Source organism: Dama dama, chromosome 19 (assembly GCF_033118175.1).
Source record: "Dama dama isolate Ldn47 chromosome 19, ASM3311817v1, whole genome shotgun sequence".
Classification (NCBI taxonomy): Eukaryota; Metazoa; Chordata; class Mammalia; order Artiodactyla; family Cervidae; genus Dama; species Dama dama.
The window spans coordinates 86,586,083-86,611,343 of record NC_083699.1 but is presented as its reverse complement, the minus strand read 5'-3'; the positions used below and the strand labels follow the sequence as shown (position 1 = coordinate 86,611,343).

The following is a 25,261-nucleotide window of genomic DNA, read 5'->3' as shown; positions in this document are numbered from 1 at the left end:
ACTACTCCACCCAGGTATCTGGTTATATGAGACTGACTAAGTAACAGCCACAGGAATCATTAATAGAGAGGACATTTTAAGGAAGCAGATAACAAGATGATTTTATAAGCAGAGAAAAAGTGACATATGACATGTCTTAAATGACTACTTCAAGTCTAGGTGCCTGGGTACAGGGAACACAGGAAGCTTGGAGAATAATTCCCTTCGCAAGACAAGGATCTATCTTGATTTTATACATACTGAATTATCTTTGAAGATAAGAATATCCAGATAGAAAAGCTAAAATGTAAGCCTTGGGGATAGTCTACTCTTTGAGGATGGGAGAAAAGGAGCCAATATTAAGATGTTATAGAAATGCATTTATCAGGGAACATTTTCAGCTAACATCTAGCTAAAATCTTAAACCTGCCCACTAATAAGCAGACTCAAAATGTACCCACTTTTACCTGGAGGCTAACCTTTCAAATTCCTTTCTTTGCTCTTTCTGTGAATAATTTTTAGTGTGGTAGAGAAAAAGATCTTGAATATGAAAGCAACATGTATAATGCCTACTATAGCATACATGTAAACCAGAGTATTATGATTTGTGATCAAAACCAAGAGAGAAAGTAAAACCACATGTTGCCATTAAAATAGTAGAAAAAGCAAAATAATAATAATAATAATTGGAATCTAGACCCATTGGAAAAACAAAGTCTAAGTCAATCAACTATGAGCACATGTAGTCCAAAAAAGTCAAAATAGCATAAATTTTAACTGAAAACCTAATTAGCATCTAAAAACAGAAAATTATCTTTAAAATCATTGAAGGCTAGAGCCAAAACCTAAAGATCAATGATGTCATTTTCATTCTGAACCAGTATGACTTTTCACTTACCTGAAAGCAGCTCTTATTTGGAATATGTACATTCATTCTTGATCTAATTGGTGTGAAATAGCAAAAAAGTACAGTAGATATGGAAAACTACAATCTCAGTATAAAGTCTGACCTAGTTATGAAAACTAACTTTTCACAAGACATAAGGAAAAAAATACATATTTGTGGGTAGCTACAATAAGGTAACAGGATAAACACCTTAACAAAATTATCTGCACTTGGAAAATTCCAAACATACTCACTGTTCTGACCCTGTAATAATAATTGCTATGATGTTCTTTCTGGAGAATGTAACATCCAAATATCCAAGTACAGTAAGCATTCTAACAACCAACACGGTTAAGGAATGAGATTCTTCATACTCTAATTAGAATCACCATTACCATATGTAAACCGTCAATTTTAAAAGGATTAGATAATGATGATCTATTATTCAAACTAAAGTTATTTTTAATATAAGGCTTTGATTCAGTAGGCACTTGAGACTTATAGTGAACTTCAAGTCAAGGCATTTATTATGCAACTACTGTATATATAAACTGAAAAGAATTAAGAATTGACAGTAATTTAGTTCATTCTTATAAACAAATTAATCTGAGGTGTATGTTTTTGGAATGTAAGGAGTATCAGTTACAGTTTTGATTTGTATAAACACTAGTTCAGAAATCAGGAGCTGTATTTAACTCTGTCTTGTCAATATATGGTCACAAATCACCTTACAGTCTCCAAAAATGAAAAGTGCAATGCAATAACTGCACTAATAAATGCCAAAATATTTTTACAGTACATTAATAAATATTTTTAATATATGTAATCATGCCAAAGAACATAAAAAAATGTGTTAGAACATTATGAATATGCAAGCATACAGTTAAGTGGCTTATAAATATGAAAAGATATATATACACATATGCATACAAATATTCCACTATTTTTTATGTTCAAAGTTAACATAACATATATATATATATAAACAGCTTAAATATCTGGACACAAAACTATGTCAATTTGTTCTAATAATGTCTGGAAAATCCTGCTACTCTTTTAACCAGACTAAACTTTCTCAGAATACAAAGTTTTAAACAAGTAACTCTCAGGAATCACTCCATTTCATTTGGTATTAAGGTCATCTTCATTTGTGTTTACCTGTAACACCTTTAAAAGTTAAAAGTGAACTTTTAACTGTTAGATTAACTAACAGGATATTTCTTTCGAATTATCCTAAAACTTATCCTCTAACTTGAAATTTCCAAAAGCCAGAGGCTTCATTTTTATGGCAGCTCATATTTTTAGCTCATGCAAGAAAATGAAAAGTGTCTATAGTCTACTGAAACCAGAGGTATTTATTTCCCTGAAACCAGAAAATGATGTACAGAAAAATCATTACCAAATGATTTCATCAGTACAGTAAAACACTTCAGATGATACTTTTTCAAAACAGATACTTGGTGAAAACCACACAATTCTACAGTATCCACAACTGCCTGCCTTAGTTTATCAGGAAGAGTTTGATTATCTAGTTATCTAGTTCTCTACTTTGATTCAACCTTGAAACTATAAAGTTAGCCACATTTGCTTATACTATCTTTTGCCTTTCAACATAGGGAATATCAACATAAGGCCACAGAGGGATACCAATTTTTTTCATGGAGAATCACTAATATAAAAACAAGATTCAGGTGCTCTAACTTAGGTATGTCAAAAAGCACAATGTTTAAGCAGCTTTGACCTAAGATCTACAAAAATATTTCAACAGCTATTCGCCTACAACTATGAGATTTAACATAGTTGAGTTAACACCAGAGTAACTGCACCAAAAATATCTCTAACTGTTTTAAGTCACACACAGATCACCACACTAGAGGAAGCTCAAAATCTGCAATACAATGTAGCTTATCTGATGTACCCTCTCTGTTGTAGTTGCAAAGGCTATATAGATTTATGACCTACACAGCTGACCTCCCCTCCCTGTTCTCTCTAAGCATATCTGTCTGACTCCTATCTTACTTCACAACTACTCAGTTATGCATTTGAAACCTTGCTTTTCAGGACCTAATTCTGTTTTTAACACTTTAATATACCGTCATTGGTGGTCTAGTGCTCTCAACCTTTAATATAATAGGACCATTCAAATATATGCTAAATACTGCACTATTAACCAAAAAAAGTTGTTCTACGATAAATCCTCAATCATCACTAACTAGGTAAAATGGTCCTTCATAACACAGGTTATCTACAAAGTTCCCTCTGTTTACAAGTAGGGCTATGGCTCTAACTCAATAGAGTAAATTAGCTACTGGTCATGATGAAAAGTTATAATTCATCTTTAATTTCTTCAATTTTATTTTTCCCACTAATGAAAAATCAGATGAATATTGCTAGAAAAATGATAGAACTCTTATAGCTAAAGCTAGTCAATTCTTTTATGTCCTTCTCATTGGATATTTTAGATTCAAAGCAGATTACTTCAGCCTCTGTTCTTTTCCTTCTCTAAAATTAGAAATCTACCTTCGGTTGTTTACGATCTGTGGTCACCTCCCTTCTACCTGCTTATTTTGGTCTAGTAATGGTCTCTGTGTGAATGACTCAACAGTGGCTGTGTAATGTGTATTAAAAGAAAAGAACTGGTCAACTCTCTATTCCTAAACATCATTTCGGTCCCCTCTTTTTGTCAATCAATACTGTATTATTCTTATATTAGATGAGGTTACTTAAAAATGAATAAAATGTTTAAAATGTAATTCAGTTTTCATTCTCTTGACTATGCACAATTAATTTTCAGGCAGTAACAAAGTTCAGGCAAGAATTAGTCAGAAAAAATAATTTTTTCTCTCTGGGGTAAAGAAAGCTTTATCAAATCATACTACACACACCTCTAGAAGGCCATAAAGTTAAAGGAGTTGGGTTGATCTGTCCATTTCAAACTTAAAATAGATTTAAGAATTATAGGTAGCAATCATGTTTACTGGAAAATGTTATCACTCACATTTTCTTATCTGAATCAAAACTTCTAGCTCTCCCTCTTCTTTTGGTGGGAATTATTTTATCTCTTTGATATTTTTTGAATTTTTCTTTCTCTTCTTTAAAAAGAATCATCTTACTTTTGAAGTTGTTTTAAATTAGGGCTGATAACTACTAACTACTGAAGTGCCAATTTGTGGGTATCCACAACATACCAGGTACCGAATTTTATATTTCTGACTTAATCCTTAACAACTTGGCAAAATGGGCAGTATTACTTTCCCTTTACAGATGATAAAGTTGAGACTCAAGGAAATGAGATAATTTGCCTAAACATTACACTCGGAAAGGACTCTACTAGGAAATATCAGAGGCAGGTATTTAACTTACAGTTGTCCAGCCTGAAAGCCCATATCCTTTCCACTCCACTATCCCTCCCTCCCCCAAAACCTTTCTTATCTTCTTAGCTGACAGCTAAGTGTCTGAGACTTGACAATTTCTTAAGAGGCACTAAGTTTATCAAACTGTATGTTACTTGGTTTGTAATAATACACTCTCACCAGTGTTTTTTAGGCTTTATTTGATATTTTATCACCTTTCAAGAAGCTATGGTATTTTTGGGTAAATGAGAAATTTCTAACAGTGACAATTAACACTTGAATTAGCTACATATATCAGACACAACTCAAGATACAAGTCTTTCATGAAGAATCGTCAACTTAGAAATTTAGCTTTTCTCCTAAACAACCATAGTAGCAGAAATAATGAAAACAACAACAACAATAACATCTTTATCATTTACTGAACACTTAATGAGTTTGACATTTCCAACTGAACTGTTTATTAAGGAACCTTAAGTGATATCTAGGATTATCAATTGGCTTTGTATAGGGGGAGTGTCTGCTTGTCTAAGAAAGCATGTCAATTTGACCTATCCCTTCAACTAATTGGTGTGTGTAGGTACACCCAAACTGATTTAACAGATGGCTGTAATACCACTTAACCTGGTATTAATCAAACTAGACTAAAGGGGTTGATTAAACCATTATAAAGTCTCCTAGCCTAGTTAAGAAGATAAAGGCAAAGTTAACATAATGAGAAAACAAGAACTATCATCTCCTGTCTCTGTAAACTGAGAAGACATGAAAAGAAGGTGTCAAATATCCCACGTGGGTCTCCATTCAGCTCCTCCTCACCTTTCCTTCTAGCTCAGTTTGAATAGTTAAGCAGCCTTGCTTGTTTATCTTGCCTCTACTTTAGAAATAACCGCCCCCCCCCAACCCCCGGCTCAAGATATCCCTTATATAGAGCCCTTTTGTTTTTTGGAAAGTGGTGGGGGGGGGGGGGGTGAGCATTGAATAAGAATTACGATCCATAGAAACTTCCATAAACAAAGTATCCTAGCCGTTGAGCAAGAGTTAAGCTAAAGATGCTATCTTGCTGATAACACTAACAGGGTAAGAAGAAGAAAGGGACAAATGAGTGCCCTCACTGCTATCCCAAATATATCTCATCCTGATATTTTTGGGGTCCTCCTTCCCCAGGACACAGCTCACCCCTGTGGGTGCTCTGTGTTTCCCAACCCAAGGTCTTAGGCTAGACCTTCAATGCAAGAGACCTGGGTTTGATCCCTGGGTTGGGAAGAATCTCTGGAGAAGGGAAAGGCTACCCACTCCAGTATTCTGGCCTGGAGAATTCCATGGACTACAGGGTCCATGGGGTTGCAAAGAGTCAGACAGGACTCAGCGACTTTCACTTTCACTTTTTTCTTTCTTAGAAGTAATGTGACAAGAGCATAAAAACCTGCTCTTAGAAGAGAGAATTCTTTCAATCACTTGCAATCTTACTGCACTTGTACCACTTAACTATTTTTAAGTATAATCACCTCAGATATGTTGCTTAAAAACGTTTCCTCTCTTTAAACATGAGGCAATTCTGGAGAAAAGAAGGACATTAAGGTTATCAAGAGTTTACTTAAATTTTCTAATGACTGCTTTCTAAATCCTGATATTTAAAACATCACTAGGAAATCCAAACCTTAGAGACCATCAATGAGTTAACCAAAAACAAAACCAAACCACCTCTAACCCCCATGACCTATTCTCCCACCCTTTTCAAATGATAAAAAATCACCAATTTTACTCTCTTGCTTTTACTGGATAGTAAAGTAACAAAAGCCTTCTCCAAACTAAACATTTTTAAAAACGTAAAGCAAGTATTCTACAAAAAATGAAGCTAACCATGTCAGTTAACTACCCAACAGACAATTCTTTACAGGATCATATTAAAGTCATGAATGTCAACGGGTCTTTCCAAAACAGAAAAGTTATAACCCTGCATTTTCAGAATTATAATACTTAACAGATTCAAACATAAAACAAACAAGATTTTTTGATAGACTCTTAAATACATACTACTTACATGACACCTTGTAGAACTTTCTGGGGATCAGGGTCAAATAGCCTGTCAACATAGTGGCGACTGCTAGCTGTTACTTCCTAGAAAGTGGGGGGAAAAATTATGACATCTGAAGCCATGCAAGTCACAAATTCACAGTATCACCTATAACATCAAATAGCTATATAATCTAACTTAAAGCAGAAGCATTCAAATTTTTATATATACTTATCATATTAAATCAATCTGAGAAAATCTTGTGACAAGATAAAAAATAAGATGAGCAAGAAATAGATACCCGGTTCGCTCTAACATAACTAGACAGTGGGACCTTTGTGGTGAGCACTGCAAGCTTTGCCAACAGAACTGGGCCTAAGTATTAAGAAGCAAGCTAAGTTTCTTAATTAAGTGCTGGATGTCACCTACATATGAAAAAAAGATCCGGATGTTGTTTCTGTTTATATCCACTAAAGGGAGGGAAAATCTGATCTCAGCAAGGAAAAATGGAAAAGGACTTCATGAACAGTTTATGAAGGGTAGTCTCAGTACAAGAGGAAGACCCTCAGAGTGACACAGAGAAGCTCTACTGCTAAGAAGCAGACATATGTAAAAAATAAAAACTAATATAAAGGAGTTGTCACACCTTCTGTGAGGAAAAAAAAAATTAAAAATTAGGGTGATTTATCAAGTCCAAAAGAGTTACCCAGTCTGAATTGGCTAAAGCTGACCAGAAGAGGGAGGAATTAGAATATGAAGAACAAGGGAGACACTTACCTCCTTTCATTTGTATTTTGGGGTTTGCTCTATTATGTTATTTCCTGTAATACTTACTTGGGGGCATACTTATTTTTATATTTAGTTTTCAATGCTTAACATTATTTAAAACAAAGAACATATGTTTAAGAACCAGAGAGAAAGAACTTTTATCCCTTGCTGTTTCTTTCTGATGCCTGCTGGAATATGCTGCTCATATACTATCAACCATTAGCAATAAATTTTTATAGAGAGGAAATACTTTTCCAGTTTACCCAGAATCCCTGATCAGAAAAGAGTTAACTGCCAAGACACAGTGTCAGCTTAAAATTCTGAGTCTCCAAAAATAACTCTGGAAAAAATTTCAGACAATATATAGTGAAGCTAAAATCAAAGTGTATTTTCATATTATGGGTTTGCAAAAAAAAATCCTTGTAGGCAACTCAAATACCTATTTTTAATACATACTCCATTTATAAAGAACAAACTGGCAGCAAATAAGACAAACTGATGAAAATTCGTATGCCTAATAGGTAACATAAAGTACTTGTTAACGGGTGGGTTTCCTCAAAATAATATACTCTAGAGCAAAATCCAGGATAAAACTGAAAACAACATTCCCATAATAGAGATACGTCTCCTCACTTCATCTGAGCACATGTGCTTTCTTGGCTTTCCAACAACGCTAAGTCCATCTGAGAACTTCAGACTCTTAAGATTCCCTGCTATGTAAGGACTGATCTCTGATCAGTTTGTCTCCACACACTCTTCCACAGCTCTATGTCTCTTGCCTCTCAGTGTGGTTTTTAAGAAGGTATTTGGCTTTAAAACCTATATTTTAAATAAATTTCTCCCATTAACAGCAAGTCTACTTCTTTGTACTGCTTCTCTGTACATTCATTTAATAAGCACTGCCTGTCTATTAATAAGATATGCAAGATACTGAGGAAAGTGTTAAAGTTAAAAAAAAAAGGTACAGTCTCTCCCTTCGAGAATTCATATTCTATTGTAACTATGCTTACATGTTTATATTCCCTATTAGAATATAAAACAGAAGTATACACACATAAAGGTAGCACTTAGGAGAGTATTAACAAACTGGGAGAATCAGTGAAGACTTCTTAGAGAAGTTGATTTTAGAAGATGAGTAAGAGTGCACAAGAATAGATAAGGAGAAAATCAGGGTCACAACCACAGCCATAAGGCAAGTGAAACCAACACACAAATACCATCAGCAAGAATACCAGTTGCTGGCACTGAAAAAGAAGGGCAGAGGGTAGAAAGGCAAGGGCAGACTATAAAGCAGAAAAAGTTAACCAACAGGTAGCCAATAACTGAAACATTAGATTGCCTTTGGGTCAAAGTTCTATGCTAGGTGTCAAAGAGATACAAGAGGAAGTTAAGGCGGAATTGTATAGAGCTTACACCTATAAAGGGGTCAGTCATCAAGTACAAAAATGGATCCTCTGAGCTGCCTACATAATAGCAAGCTGAGAGGATATAGTCAGTTGTTCAAAGTGATTTTACTCTATGCTTCTGCTTAACATATTCATTTAGTTGTTTGTACGGGACATTTCTCATATTTCTCTGCTTTCCTTTGTACATCAGGCCATCTCTCCACTTTCAGCCCTCTTCTCTCATCTTTCAAAAGGCAGCCTGGAGGGACTCCGTTGGTGGTCCAGTGGCTAAGACTCTTGAGCTCTCTCAGTGCTGGGACCCTGGGTTTGATCCCTGGTTGGGGAACTAGATCCCACATGCCACAACTAAGACCCTGCATAGCCAAATAAATAAATAAATAAAAATACATATATATTTTTTTTTTTTTTTTTTTTTAAAAAGGGCAGTCTGAAAATAAAAGACTTTGAGAGAGAAGGCAATTGGTACAGATACTAAATAGGCACTCAGAGAAAAAGTGACACTTGAGCAAAGAGTTTAAAAAGGTCAAGGAGTAAGTCATGCAGCTATCTGGGAGCAAAGCTTGTTAAGCAAAGAGAACAACAAATGCAAAGGCTCTGAAATGGGAAGTGTCTGAGGGGATCAAAGAACAGGAGGCTGTGACAGCTGGAGCAGAATGAGCAAAGGAGAAAACAGTAGGAGATGAGTTCAGAGAAGAGGGGCCAGATGGTAAAGAGCTGCGATGTCCAATATGATAGCCACTAGCCTCATATGGCTATTGGACATTTGAAATGTGGCTAGAAATTGAATTAATTTTTTTAAAATTTTAATTAATTAAAATTAAATATTTAAAAATCAATGCTGAATTCAATTATTAGAAAACTTTTAAGACTGTTTAGAAATACTTGGGTATGTAAATCTACATTCAACTGTAAATTTCATGAAACCTAAATACCAATCATATTTCCAAGCAAAATACAAATCAAGTATTTCCAACCAAAATTTGGCATCAAAATTGTGTAAAATACATACCAGATTTTTGAAGACTTGATATAAAAAAGTAAACAATTTCATTAACAATTTCCTACATTAATTGCATATTCAAATAATATTCTTATATAGGTTTAAATTAGATTTAACATTAAAATTAACTTCATCTGTTTTCTTTTTACTTTTACAGCATGGTTGCTAGAAAATTTTAAACTATGTACATCCTTGCATTATTTTTACACTGGAAAACATTGGTATAGAGTCTTGTTAGTCATTGTAAGAATTTTTATTTTTATGGTGTGAGTTGGGAAGCCATTAGACATGAACTGACTTGCTTTAAAAGAATGCTCTAGTTGCAATTATAGAAACACACAAATATGTGGAGTGGGCTAGGGAACAAAGCAAGGAGACTAGGTAGGAGACTGTTTCAATAATCAGAAAGATCTCTTCCTTCAGAGAGATGAAGGAAGCCTGGACTGGGGCAAGAGTTTTGGAGGTAGTAAGAGTCACTCAGATTCCAGATAAATGTTAAAGTTGAAATGACTATCAAATTGGATATGCTGTTGGAATAGATGAGGGATGTGAAAGAATAGAGGAGCCAAGGATAATACTTAAAAGTTTCTGCCTGAGCAGCCGGAAAGACGGAGCTGCCAGTACTGAGATGGGGAAGACTGTGGGAGATGCAACTCTGAGTGAGAGATCAAAAGTTCAGTTTTTGTTAGGACTGAAAATTTCATTAGCCTTCCAAGTGAGAATGTCAAGTTACAGCTGAACAGATGTCGAGAGGTTAGGAGAGACCTATAAGTGGGAGATACAAGTTAGGGAGATGAGTATAAACAGGAGTAGCATAAACAGGATAAGTTCACTTAGGATAAGACAGAGCCAGACGACTGAATTCTGAAGCACCTGAACAAGCAGCCAGTGTGACGGGAAGAAGTCGAAGAAGCCAGATAAGGTAATGTTTTAAGAAGGGAGTAATCAATTATGCCAAATGCCATGGATGTGTAGCATAAGATAATAACTAAGACCTAAACGTTGGATTGATGAGCTGACTGTGGCTCAGATCATCAGCTTCTCATAGCAAGACTCAGGCTTAAACTTAAAGACAGTGGGGAAAACCACTAGGCCAGCCAGATACAACTTAAATCAAATCCCCTATGAATATGCAGTGGAGGAGACAAATAGATTCAAGGGATTAGATCTAGTAAACAGTGTGCCTGAAGAACTATGGATGGAGGTTCATAATATTGTACAGGAGGCAGTGAACAAAACCATCACAAAGAAAAAGAAAAGCAAGAAGGCAAAGTGATCATCTCAGGAGGTTTTACAAATAGCTGAAGAAAGAGGAGATGCAAAGAGCAAGGGAGAAAGGGAAAGGTACATCCAACTAAATGCAGAATTCCAAAGAATAACAATGAAAGACAAGAAGGCCTTCTTCAAAGAACAGTGCATAAAAACAGAGGAAAACAACAGAAGGGGAGAGACTAGAGATCTCTTCAGGAAAACTGGAGATATCAAGGGAACATTTTGCCCAGAGATGGGCACAATAAAGGACAGAAACAGTAGAGACCTGGTAGATGCTGAAGAGATCAAGAAGAGATGGTAAGAATACACAGAACTGTACAAAAAAATAAAATCTTACTGAACCAGATAACTAGGACGGTGTGGTTAGTCACCCAGAGCCAGACATCCAGGAGTGTGAAGTCAAATGGGCACTGCTGTTAATAAAGCTAGTGGATGTGATGAATTCCATTAGAGCTATTCAAAACCCTAAAGGATGATGTTATCAAAGTGTTGCACTCAATGTCAGTGAATCTGGAAGACCCAACAGTGGTCACAGGACTGGAAAAGGTCAATCATCATCCTAAATCCCAAGAAGAGTAGTACTAAACAATGTGCTGACCATTGAACAATTGCACTCATTTCCCATGCTAGTAAGGTCATGCTGAAAATACTGCATGCTAGGCTGCAGCACTGTGCGAACCAAGAACCTCCAGATGTCCAAGCTGGGTTTAGAAAAGGAAGAGGAACCAGAGATCAATTGCCAATACTCGCTGGATCATAGAGAAAGCAAGGGAATTCCAGAAAAACATCTACCTGTTTCATCAACGATGCCAAAGCCTTTGACTATGTGGATCGTAACAAACTTCAGAAAGCTCTTAAAGAGATGGGAATGCCAGACCATCTTACCTGTCTCCTGAGAAACCTGTAAGTGGGTCAAGAAGCAACAGTTAGAACTCTATAGAACAACTGATTGGTTCAGGACTGAGAAAGGAGTACAACAAGGCTGTCCGATGTCACCCTGTTTATTTAACCTATATGCTAAATACATCATGAGACATGCCAGGCTGGATGAGTTACAAGCTGGAATCGAGATACGCGGGAGAAACATCAATAACCTCAGATATGCAGAAATGGCAGAAAGCGAAGAGGAACTAAAAAGCCTCTTGATAAGGGTGAAGGAGGAGAGTGAAAGAGTCTGCTTAAAACTAAATATTAAAAAAACTAAGATCATGGCATCTGGCCCCATTACTTCATGGCAAATAGAAGGGGAAAAGGTAGAAAATAGTGACAGATTTCCTCTTTCGGGCTCTAAAATCACTGCAGATGGTGACTGCAGCCATGAAATTAGAGATGATTGCTTCTCGGCAGGGAAGTTATGACAAACCTAGACAATGCATTGAAAAACAGAGACATTACTCTGCTGACAAAGGTCTGTATAATCAAGGCTATGATCTTCCCAGTGGTCACATACAGTTGTGAGAGCTGGACTGGGAAGAAGGCAGAGCGCCAAAGAATCAGTGCCTTTGACTCTGGTGCTGGAGAAGACTCCTGAGAGTCCCTTGGACAAGAAGGAGATCAAACCAGTCAATCTTTAAGTGAAATCAACCCTGAATACTCATTGAAAGGACTGATGCTGAAGCTGAAGCTCCAGTATTCCGGTCACCTGATGCAAACATCTGACTCACTGGAAAAGTCCCTGATGCTGGGAAAGACTGAGGGCAGAAGAAGGAGAGGGCATCCGAAGATGAGATGGCTGGATGGCATCTCTGATGCAATGGACATGAACTTGGGCAAACTTCGGGAGATGGTGAGGGACAGGGAAACCTGGCGTGCTGCAGTCCATGGGGTAGCAAAGAGTCAGACACGACTGGGTAACTGAACAACAATAACAAAAGTTGGATTCAGGAACATGGAGATCATCAGTGATCTTGACAACAACAGTATGTGCAGAGTAGTAGGGCCAAAGCTTGCTTAGGGAGGGTTAAGAGAGACTGGATAAAGAGGAATTAGAGAAAGTAAACACAGACAACTCTTTCAAGGAGTTTCACTGTAACGGAGAGAGAAGAAAGAAGTAGTTAGAGAGGTGAAGTCAGGAGTTTTTTTTTTTTTTAAGATGGAATAAATTAAAGCACATTTATTCATTGAGGGAATTTTTTGATATAAAGAAAAACATGTTGCATTGGGGTAGGGGGAGAACTTCTGGAACAATGTTCATGAATAACTGAGAAGAAAGTGGATTTACTGACTGAGTGGAGCATGGGAAGTACAATAGCCAGAGGCCACTAACGAGGTGGACATGGTGGTGAAGCGTGTGGACATTCTCTCCGATTATCTCTATTTTTTTGAAGTTAAAATGGCAGGGATGGATGTGAGGGTGGGTGAAGAGAGACAAGAATAAGACACTGTATGGGCCAGAAAATGTATCAGCGCTGCCAGGCAGCACTTAACCTTCCTGAGGCTCATGATTATGAATTTAAAGTGAGACCAGTGAGCATGGCTGTGTTTTTCTCCAACTACATTTAAATATACAGAAGTAGGCATGAATAAGAGAGCTGGGTTTAACCAGAGCTGGAATTTCACCAGGCAAGGATGACAAAGCCAGAGGAAAAGGTCAGCTGAGTTGAGAGTATACGCAAGGTTGTGATTATGACAGGCCTACTGAAGACCAGTGAAAAAGTGGGAGAATTAATAGAATGCAGGTAACAAGGCAATTGAAGAAGGGTTGCAGGTGTTTGGGTAGTAGGAGGAATGGTTACGGAGGACAGAAGGTGGTGGCCAGGATGTGAAAAATTGAGATTATGAAGGGATTTTAGTTAGTGAAGTGATTTAGTTATCATATGAAAGTCAAGGTCTAGGAAAAAACCATGAGGACAATACCTCAAGGTAGGACAGAGGATATGATCACTGGAGAAGTCTAGAATTTTAGAAAAATTGTCTATATAGTTAGTGAAATTTGCATAAATTACCACAGAAATAGTGTTAGGGAAAAAGGGATCATGAGCTAGGAGCTCAAATCTTAAAAGAAATGAGGGGGAATGATCCAGAGGATCTATGCTCATGCTCAGTCCCTCAGTCGTGTCCGACTCTTTGCAACCCCATGACCTGTAGCCCACCAGGCTCCTCTGTCCATGGAATTTTCCAGGCAAGAATACTGGAGTGGGTAGCCATTCCCTTCTCCAGGGGATCTTCCCAACCCAGGGATGAAACCCACATCCCCTGTGTCTCCTACATGGGCAGGAGGATTCTTTAGCACTGTGCCACCTGGGAAGCCAGGGGATCTAGCAATGACTACAACAAGGTAGAGTCTGATGATAGTCAGAGCTGGAATGTTTGGAAAAAGGGAAGAGAGGGGTCTGAAAAGAGCCATGGGAACAATTCTCTCCTGTACCTCCTAGAGATATGAGGCGCATGGGAAGGAAAAGAGCCACTAGCTGAGAAGACTGCAGGAGAAAACTGAGGAAAGGGATGTCAACAAGTGAAAAGCTCAGTTTCAGTCTAAACAGAAAGATGAGGGAAATGTTTAGAGAAGAGGCTAAGGATAAGGGAAATCCCATGAAAGAAGGATATCCCATGAAAGAAGAGGCAAGGAATCTGGCTAGAAAAGTAAATGGACAGAGACACATGGGCAAGAGGAAGGACCCTAGAGTCCTGGGCTTCACGTGCAGGTTAATGTAAACAGAGAATAAGAGTTTAATCTCGATGAGGACGAGTGAGGCTGTGATACTGGGGTAGGCAGGGGTGAAGAGAACTTGGGGGCCCTTTCATTCTTGCCAGCAACTGTGGATTTTGGTGACGGACAGTTTCATCTGGGCATTTATTTACTCCTGAAATATGAAAAGCACTAGAGTTCCTTCCTCCATCCTGCTCATAGAGGCCAAAAGGCTAGGAGAGTTTCCAATGATCTGTCCTCTCAAGAAGTGGCTTCACGCTCACTTCAAAACACCAATACCCTTTCAACTATAGTTATAGCTTTCAGGAGCTGGAAGGAATTGTACACAGTGATCCTCCATCCTCCCAACCAAGAGAGCGGATGTGCCAAGGAGCCAGCTGAAGCTCAGGGTACAGTCTGTGCCCATGAAGGAAAGCAATGCTAGCCAGGGTCACACTATGACCTCTGCCTTTTGGCACAAGGCTTCAAACAAATGACCTAGTTAGCCCTCAAAACCCAGCTCTAAACTCCTTTTACCCATTCAAAGCTCCAGAAGCCACCGCAAATGTATGTATTAAAAACCTGTTCCATTTCTATGCTTAATAGCACCCCTCCAAATTATGTGAATATGTACACAGATCCCTTCAAGCAGAAAGTTTATATATGCCAAATCTGTGAATTAGCGTTAATTCTGAGTAGAGCTGAATGTACATATGTATGAACAGGTAATAAACATTAAAGAAAGATGAGACACTTGAAGCAAATTTCTTTTTGAAGGAAGCCAGAAACAAATAACAAGTTGCATTCCACTGTGGAGAACTATTATGTGGAAGCAATTTCCCTTTAATTCATGATAGGCAGTCTCTGAGATGGCCCCAGTGATCCCCATCTTCTCGTATTCAAGTCCTGTGTGATGTCTCCCCTTGAGTGAAGACTGGTCATAGTGACTTGATTCTAGCAAGAAAGCAGCAGAGGTGATATAATGTCATTGCAGAGCTCTCCCTCTCTCTGTGTCCATGTCTGTGTCTGTCTGTCCCTCCCTCTGTCAAAAGCCAGCTGCCATGTTGTAAGCTGCCCCATGGAGAGATCCACATGGCATGGAACTAAGGGGAGCCCCTGGCCAAGAGCCAGCAAGGAATTGAGGCCCTCAGTTCAACAGCCCATGTGGAACTAAATCCTGCCAAAAACCCTGGGAGTGAGCTTGGAAGTGCATGCCCCTTCAACTCAGTCTTCAGGTGAGAAGAGGTGCTCCTGTCGACACCCTGACTGCAGCCTCACGAGCTAAACCACATCTGAATCCTGACCTACAGAAACTGAGATAACAAATGTTTTAAGCAGATAAGTTTTAGGGTAATTTGTTATATAACAATACACAGACAATGAATAGACCTTCAAATTTATCATCCAAACCAGGATAATTTTAGGACTGAAAGCGAGCACTATTAATACTTGTCACAGATAACACATAAATGAAGAGTGTTGGGGACAAACCAGGCTATATGCTCACCCTACCTTTTATTCCTCTTTAGTAGCACAAAAGAGGAAAAACTTAATGATAGCTCAGAAAACTGGTCAGATATGCTGAAAAGGCACACTAGAACATTCTCTACTTGCCCTTCTGAATAAACTACCCATGGCTGGGGTGAATAAAACCCTAACTTTTGGGGGAAAAAAAATTCTTTGGGAAAGGTCTTGAATACTAAATTACTAAGTCCTAGACTTGAACAGGATTTAACTCAAAGATTAGAAGCATATGTGTTCAACTGAAGTTTTAAAACCTGAAATGAAGCAATGGGTTTATTAGACAACGAACAGTGTGAGTTTAAGTGTTAATAAGAAAATATCAAACAAATTCATTTAATTAAAATATTGTTCTATGTATATTTCATTAAAATAGTATGTTCTTTATTTCTACCATATTCAGGCATTGAATGGTAGAAAAGAACACATGATTTGGCATTAGAAGATGGGTTTGAAACTTAGTTCTACTACGTCATGACTCAGGGCAAAAACAAAATTTTGAGACTGTTGTCTTCAAGTATAAAATGGTGATGTCACCACATAGTTCAGAGTATGGAGCAAATGAGATAATACATTTGTATGTATTACAGGAAAAACCCCTGTAAATGATCCATACAAATACTGATTTCAGGAAAGTTCTATTTTTGTACAAAAAAATATAATTTTTTCAAGTGTAACAAATGCTCTTCTCAGGTATTTATATTCATATTCATGGTTAAAGCTTAATTATTCAGATAGATGGACTTCCCTGGTGGCTCAGATGTAAAGAATCCGCCTGCAATGTGGGAGACCTGGGTTCAATTCCTGGGCTGGGAAAATCCCCTGCAGGAGGGCACGGTAACCCATTCCAGTATTCTTGCCTGGAGAATCCCCATGGACAGAGGAGCCTAGCAGGCTACAATCCACGGGGTCTCAAAGAGTGAGACACGACTGAGTGACCAAGCACAGCACGTTTAGACAGATAGCGGTCCTCACCTGATAACAGCCTTATTCTCAGAGCAAACTAAGCACTTAGTAAGAAATAAATACGCATTCGAGTGCTGGACTTAAAACTCTAACCTTTCATTACTTGAAATTTTTTAAAAATTTAAAAATGTAGAAAAGAATCATTAAAAGTAATCATTAGTGTACTTTTTATTACTAACTTTCATTATAACTGCAGGTATAACAAAAGACTCAGAAAATATTTGATCACAGTTAAGAACATCAATACATAGGTCAAGGAGTAACCTTTCTCTTTTTTTGGCCACAGTGCACAGCATGCAGGATCTTAGTTCCCTGAACAGAAACCAAACCTGCACACGCTGCAGTCTTAACCACGGGACCACCCGGGAAGCTCCAAGGAGGAACCATCTCTAGTGTTCTCGTTCCCATAGAACAACCCAGAAAGAAAAGGTAGATAGAATACAAATATTTTTATAATACCTGACACTTGTTTAGCAAGTTATAGTTTACAAAGCATTTTCATATCCATTTTCTCATTTAATTCATGTGTTCTTTAGAAACTAAAATATTCTAATTCTCAATGGGGAATTCTGACCCCTGAGAAATGAATTTTAAACTGGTTATTGCCAATCAAAATTTAGTATGTCAATTATTCCACAAACTACTAGGAACTTCCAGATAAAATTGTTCATAATGTTGATCATTCAGCATGGTCAGGGAAAACCTTGGTTTAAGGGAGAGATGAAAGGAATACAACCCCAAAAATAGAAGGTCTGAGCTCTACAAAGATTCATTTAAAAACTATTTCATGCTGAAATTCAACATGTAAATATCTTTAATTTACTAGGTGCTGATAATAGAGATAAGATACAGTCCCTTACCCTCAAGGCATTCACAACACAGAAAGGAAACGGGTAAGTAAGTTACAGTTATTCTACCACAGGATAATTGTAACTATAAAAATGAACACAAAATAAAAAGAAAGTTGAAGATATAATTAACTGAAGTACAGAAGTTAGAGGTGGAATGGGAGACGGTATCTAAGCAGCAGGATGATTAATCTGAAAGACTAATATTATTCTGTTAGGTGAAAAGGGAAGGAAAAAAGACAAGGACTCGAGGTAGAGAGTATAGCACATGCAAAAGAGTTCTGAAGCAATCTGGTGTGTTTGAGAAATGCAATTTAGTACTACAGTGAGTATAGTATACACTTGGGAATACAAAACAAAGCTAAAGTTGTACTCTTTAATTCAGTCAACAAAGAGTTAAACAACGATACAGCCTAGGCAATGACCAAAAAATGTCCACCTTTGCTGAACTGACATTTCAGCAAGGGGAGAATGATAAAAAGCAATAAACATAATAAATAAATGATGCAGGATATTAGAGGGCTAAACATTCTATGGGGGGAAATGTTTAACAGCACATTTTCTTTCCACCTCCTTATACTATACACTGCACAAGCTGGGGGGAGGGAAGAGTGCAGAAGAGAAAGAGGGAGGCATACTAATACACATGCATCACCAGAGAACCCCATACCCTCAGCATCTCAGTGGTTCTCAACAGGGACAGCACTACTGCCTAAAATACGTTCTGTAAATCTATGGAAGTGATTTGGGACTGTCAAAACGACAGCAGATGCTACTAATATCTAGTGGGCAAGGACCAAGGGCGCTACATGTCCTGTGAGTGGGACAACAGGCCCACATTCCAAAAGTCTTTCCATTATAGAGTCATGTAGCAAAATAAACTTTATTTTAATATCCTGAGCCTAGACTCTAACTCCATTTTACATATAAACACAATATATGTTCAGCATCATTTTACTATAACATTTTCCAAAAATGCAATTCCCAAAAGAATATAGAAAAGGCTGGACTTGAACTTTGTCTTATTAGGTACTTTACCAAAAGTACCTTTTGTTTCAGAAAGTCATCAAAGTTAATATCATTTATTATATTTAAGTAACATATATACCTATACCTACCATATATACACACCATACCTATATCAATCTGTCATACAGCAGTCATATTTATAGCTAAACTAACCTTACGTGCAAATATATCACTACTTTATTGGGCTTCCTGGGTAGCTCAGCTTGTAAAAAATCCACCTGCAATGCAGGAGACCCCAGCTAGATTCCCAGACCAGGAAGTTCCCCCGGAGAAGGGACAGGCCACCTGCTCCAGTGTTCTTGGGCTTCCCTGGTGGTTCAGACAGTAAAGAATCTGGCTGCAATGTGGGAGACCTGCGTTCAATCCCTGGGTTGGGAAGATCCTCTGAAGGAGGACATGGCAACCCTCTCTAGTATTCTTGCCTGGAGAATCCCAATGGACAGAGGAGCCTGGTGGGCTACAGTCTATGGGGTCGCAAAGAGTCAGACATGACTAAGCACAGCACAGCACTACTTTATTACTTCTTTCCAGGACCTGAGTATTTACTCATTTAAATGGCATAGTTTCCTACTCTTTCTCCCTTAACACAGCTGAGGCATCATGCCAACCCTTAAAAATTTACACGTGAGAACAGTTACCAATGAATTTCACTTCAGGACTGCCAAAGAGGTGCTTCTAAATATGTTTTAAGAAGAGGGTATGGAGTCTGGTAGGGTTGAGAACCACTAAATGAAACAGCTCTTAACACTCCAGTCAACTGCAAGCTTCAGAACCTCTTCTCCATCCCAATTTAAAGCCAAGATATGATTTTCTGATGTCTCCAAAACTCAGTCCAAACAAATGCTTCCCAATTTTCTGAACTCCCAAATAACTGTACTGCTTAGATCAGTCACAGATTCACAATTATTCATTTTGAAGTCCAAGAACACTTGATGTATTTGTGCACGAATGTGTGCTAAGTCCCTTCACTCATGTCCGACTCTTTGCGACCCTATGGACTGTAGCCAGCCAGGCTCGTCTGTCCATGGGATTCTCCAGGGGAGAATCCTGGAGTGGGTTGCCATGCCCTCCCCCAGGGGATCTTCCCAATCCCAGGGATCGAACCAGTGTCTCTTAGGTCTCCTGCATTGGCAGGTGGGTTCTTTACCACTACCACCACCTGGGAAGTCCCTGATGTGTTTGTATATTGTCACTAAAGAGATTCGGGCTGTCACAATCCAGAACATCAGAAATCTGGTACTTTGAAATTTTACTCAACTGTGCTTTACTATCAAATCATATGCCACCCCTTCCCCATGTTCTGACTGTGTTCTGGTGAGATAAAGTCACAATATCCTAAATACTGCCTCATTGCTACTTGAAGAGTTCTAATGACACTATATTTCTCTGCCATAGAGTTAATTTTACCATTAAAGAAAACTAACAGCTGGAGAATTTTTTTCCCTAATATTGACGGGGTAAAATCTACCTCTCTCTGGAACAATACAAAAAAGGATAATATCAACAGTTCAGTTCTGTCGCTCAGTCATGTCCGACTCTTTGCGACCCCATGGACTGCAGCACACCAGGCCTCCCTGTCTTTCACCAACTCCCAGAGTTTACTCAAACTCATGTCCATTGAGTTGGTGAAACCATCCAACCATCTCATCCTCTGTCGTTCCCTTCTCTTCCCGCCTTCAATCTTTCCCAGCATCAGGGTCTTTTCAAATGAGTCAGTTCTTCGAATCAGGTGGCCAAAGTATTGGAGTTTCAGCTCTAATCAACAAAGACTGACCTTTTCCTTGCAGCTATCATACACTCCTGTATATTAAAAAATTCCCACCTGCCTCCAAAAGGAATAAAAATTAGAAGAAAATGCCTAAGTAAATTCAAAATTTTGTAGCTATTTTGGTTTTTCTTTACTTTTCTGTATTCTAGTAAACTTTTAGCCTGATTAGGACTCAATCAGATTCTCATTCAGTTTTTGCAGACCTATCACATAGTATTTTTTAAACTACTTTTATCTTTACTTTTTAAAAAATCATGGGATTCATTCTTTGGTGATTCTAGAGGTTTGAAGCATCCTCCCTCCCAAAATTCACCAAAGCCCTTCTTTTCTGCAGTCTCTAGCAACTTTCAAAGTTTATAAAATGGCACTTGAGTCTGGCCAGATCCCATCCACATAGAATATAACACACTTATGACAGCCAAAATTCCTAGAACATAATCTGTTTCAATCTCATAAATGCAATCATGAAAATACTTAAATATGTAATTTTTAACTTAACCTACTTGGATAAGAGGCAGCTGGAATTCTTAGTAAATGATTAAGACTGAAAATCAGATTTTACATATTAAAAGAACTTATTTTAAGATAAGTAGTAAGTCAGTCAATAATCACAGGAAGTCTGAAAATAAAATACTAAAATGTAAGGTCGTGCACACAAAATATTTTTCTAATTATGTGTTTGGAAACCTGACTCTGACACTTTATAGATAATAGTATATGACAGTGGACAGGCCAACCTCTCTGGTTCTCAGTTTTTCCCAATAAGAAAGTAACTAGGACAAACTAAAGACTGTCTGCAGGCTTCTTTCTCACCAAGATTCCATAATTTTACTCACACAGAGAGGATTTTTTTTCACAAGAGGAAAATCAGAAGAGAGTTTAAAAGAAATATAAAAAGAAATATAAAGAACAGCCTCTACTTTTTCTGTAGTGAGTTTCTAATGTAATAAAATATTATTACAGCTCTTGCATATAGTATCAAAATGTTGTGAATATGCTTAGGTGGTCTGAAGAACTGGAAGCAATTTAATATGCATGCTTCTTTCTAATCAGGTACTGCAATGTTTATCTTTTTAAAGTATGGTACAAATTACAAACAGCTATTTGAGTCTCAGTTCAGTTCAGTTGCTCAGTCATGTCCAACTCTGTGACCCCATGGACTACAGTACGCCAGGTTTCCCTATCCATCACTAACTCCTGGAGCTTACTCAAACTCATGTCCATTGAGTCAGTGATGCCACCCAACCATCTCATCCTCTGTTGTCCCCTTCTCCTCCCACCTTCAATCTTTCCCAGCATCAGGGTCTTTTCCAATGAGTCAGTTCTTTGCATCAGGCGGCCAAAGTACTGGAGTTTCAGCTTCAGCATCAGTCCTTCCAATTAATGTTCAGGACTGATTTCCTTTAGGATGAACTGGCTGGATCTCCATGCAGTCCAAAGACTCTCAAGAGTCTTCTCCAACACCACAGTTCAAAAGCATCAATTCTTTGGCACTCAGCTTTCTTTATATATTTGAGTCTAGATGATTTTTAAGATTCCTTCTCATTATTAAATTCTATTCATTTACTCTTCAGTGTAGACAAAAATGTCTGATGACTGAGGGCCAAGAAGAGATCCCTCTGGATAGAATAAATGAATCATGTAACGATTTATGGTGCCAAACAGGAGAATCTGGAAGTTCAAGGGAGCAAGAACCTTCTCACTGGAGTGACAAGGGTTGTGAGGAGTTTTACAGAGATTGAGATATCCTCTGAGTTGGCAAAGGTTTATTTAGACGCCTTCTAAAATGTTAAGATATGGAGGAGGAAATGGCAACTCATTCCAGTATTCTTGCCTGGGAAATCCCATGGACAGAGGAGCCTGGTGGGGCTATACTGTTCATGGGGCCGCATAGAGTTGGATATCACTAAGGGACTAGACACACACTCACTTTTTGCTTGTTCTATAGAAGCTTAATATGAGAGATACTAAGTAAAGAGAAATTGAGATGTAACTAAAGAAAAATAAATAAATAAATAAAATAAAATAAGATGTTAAGATAGCCCAGGAAATTCACTAGGGGGCATTGAAATGCCTACTTCTCAATCCTGACATAACAGAGTGAGGCTATTCAGACATGGGTGTGATATCGTCCTTGACCATAAGAATAGTTTGAATTATTCTTCAAGACTAAAGTCATGTAATGACTTAGAGATCCAAGGTACCATCTTTCAAGGTACACCTCAGAGGTGACACAGTCCAGACAGGCTACCTGCCTCCTTATTTAAAAAAGAAAAAAAAAAAAAAGGCTTTATTTGTTTCAGAGTTTTAGAGGTAGTAAATACCCTTGCCTTGGAGCTATCCATGGTGCTTGACCCATACTCAGTCTGTCCCTTCCAGCAACTGCTGCATTCACTTTCCGATCATAGTACCACTCAGGATCTGCCTGACCATCATCCACATTGAGGCCTGTGACTATTATGCCAATATCATGGGCCACTTGTAACTTTAATCTATTCCACTTTGCCTGAGTCCAGAACTTACTTTGTCCTACTGAAATTTCTCATCTAACTCTGTCTCCCAGGTCTGCTACACCATTTGCTACAACAAAGTCCTTTCTGCAGATACAGTGCACCTTGGGGAAGATCACTGGTATATTCTGGGCAAAAGATTATAGTTCTTCAGAGCCAAGTCTCCCATATGGTACCTTACATGACTTTTAAAACCCTGTGTTATAATTTTTTACCATTCTAAAATTATTTTAAATGAGTTTTAAATTTTGTGATATGTTTTTCTGACTGACTGGAATGAATAAAGAATAGGAACTGTTAACTCAAGATTTATGTGTGGGTTTCAGGGAATTCATAAGCCTCTTGAAATTATGTGATTCTTTAGGCAGATGCATGTTTTTCTGGGGAAGATGGTGTTGAGCCTCTTAAACTTAAAAGGCTAAGATCCACAGATCAATGTATTGATGACTCCCAATAATAATCATCTCCCCAGGTTTAAGCACTAGAACTTTATGTATGCTCAATCGTGTCCAACTCTTTGTGACCCCATGAACTGTAGCCCACCAAGTTCATCTGTCCACAGGATTCTCCCGGCAATACTGGACTTGGTTGCCATTTTCTTCTCCAGGAAATCTTTCCGACCCAGGGATCAAAACCCGTGTCTCCTGCATCGCCTGCACTGGCAGGTGGATTCCTTACCACTGTGCCACCTGGAAAGCCCACTAGACCTTTATACCTGTAGCTTAATAAATAATGGGTTAACCAAAAAGTTCATTCGATTTTCCATTCCTGAATGAACTTTTGGGTCAGCCCAGTATATTCAGTCTTTCTTCCAGTTCCTGGCACAAAGCTCTGAAAACTCTTGAAAAATTTCCTGCATTATATGAGTGTCTTTACTTATTCATAAGGAATACCCTTCAAGGGCTTATGCTAATGAATGATCAGGCTGGGGCCCTAGACAGCCTCAAGATGGGACTGGTTACCAAAAAGAACAAGTGATTAGAGGGCTGGAACTTTCAGTCCCATTCACCAACCTCTGGGAAATGGAAGAGATGGAGGCTGGAGATTAAAGCTCTGTAAACATTCCTGAATAAAACATAATGAATTTCCAGGTAGGTGAATGGATCCACAGGCCAGGAAGATTTTGCACCCCAGTTCCACAGGGACAGAAGCTCCTGAACTTGGGACCTTTCTAGATCTTGACCTATGTACTTCTTCACCTGGCTATTTATTCATCTATCCTTTATAATAAACTGGTTAACGGAAGTAAGTGTTTTGCTGAGTTTTGTGAACCATTCTGACAAATAACTGAATCCAAGAAGGGAATAGTACAATCCCTTGATTTATATCTGGTCAGTCAGAGGACAGGAAAACAATGTGGACTTGCAACTGCTGTCTGAAGCGGGGACAGTCTTGCAGGACTTAACCTGTGGAATCTGATACTATTTCCATGTAAATAGTATCAGAATTGGGCTAAACTGTAGGGCACCTAGCTGATATCCACAGAGGACTGGAGAAAACTGCTATGGAAAACATTTCAGAATATCCAACTGCCTATTGGACACCTCTAAATGAATTTCCAGAAAACACTTCAAACGCTGCATGTCCAAAATGAAACTCATTTTCCTTCCTTATTCCTCTAACACAGGCTTCTCTGGTAGCTCAGCTGGTAAAGAATCTGCCTACAATGCAGGAGACCCTGGTTCGATTCCTGGGTCGGGAAGATCCACTGGAAAAGGCATAGGCTACCCACTCCAGTATTTCTGGGCTTTCCCGGTGGCTCAGCTGGCAAAGAATTCGCCTGCAATGTGGGAGACGTGGGTTTGATTCCTGGGTTGGGAAGATTCCCTGGAGAAGGGAACAGCTACCCACTCCAGTATTCTGGCCTGGAGTATTCCAGGGACTATATAGTCTATGGGGTCGCAAAGAGTCGGACACAACTGAGTGGCTTTCACTTTCACTTTCCTCTAACATGTTCTGCTTCTAATCCTCACCATCTCAGTAGAGGATATCACCTAGATATAAAGCTAAAAATCTTGCCAATCATACTTGATCATGATTATGACTCTTTCCTTTTCTTCATTCCCCTTATTCAATCAGTCATGTCTTACAACTTATTGAAAGCCTAATAAATTCTTCCTGAAACAAAAGAATTGTGTATTCTGTAATCATTTTGCAGGTGGTAAAGACTTCCAAATGTTAACAGATTCTACAGGCTGGAATCTGAACTTTTCATTTTTAATAGAAAGCACAACTCTGTCTCATCATTCCCCTCCCCCAATAACTTTTTTATGACTATACCAGAGAATGCAGCTAACTCTTTATTCTTCTGAG

The 25,261-nt window shown here is 38.3% G+C and overlaps 1 protein-coding gene across 10 annotated transcripts in view; it reads right to left on the bottom strand.

Annotated features, from left to right (window-relative positions):
* The window catches only part of ARMC8 (armadillo repeat containing 8), a 103,529-nt gene that overhangs the window by 70,601 nt on the left and 7,667 nt on the right, over window positions 1-25,261 (bottom strand). For 9 of the 10 annotated variants that reach the window (XR_009697041.1, XM_061167673.1, XM_061167667.1 and 6 more), the window contains exon 2: window positions 6,260-6,336. The exons of the other annotated variant lie outside the window; for it this stretch is intronic. Coding sequence is in view for 7 of the 9 variants with exons in the window: in XM_061167673.1 (XP_061023656.1) it covers window positions 6,260-6,336 (77 nt within the window). In the remaining 2 variants the exon portion in view is untranslated. The remainder of the gene's footprint in view (window positions 1-6,259; window positions 6,337-25,261) is intronic. 10 annotated transcript variants of the gene reach the window in all.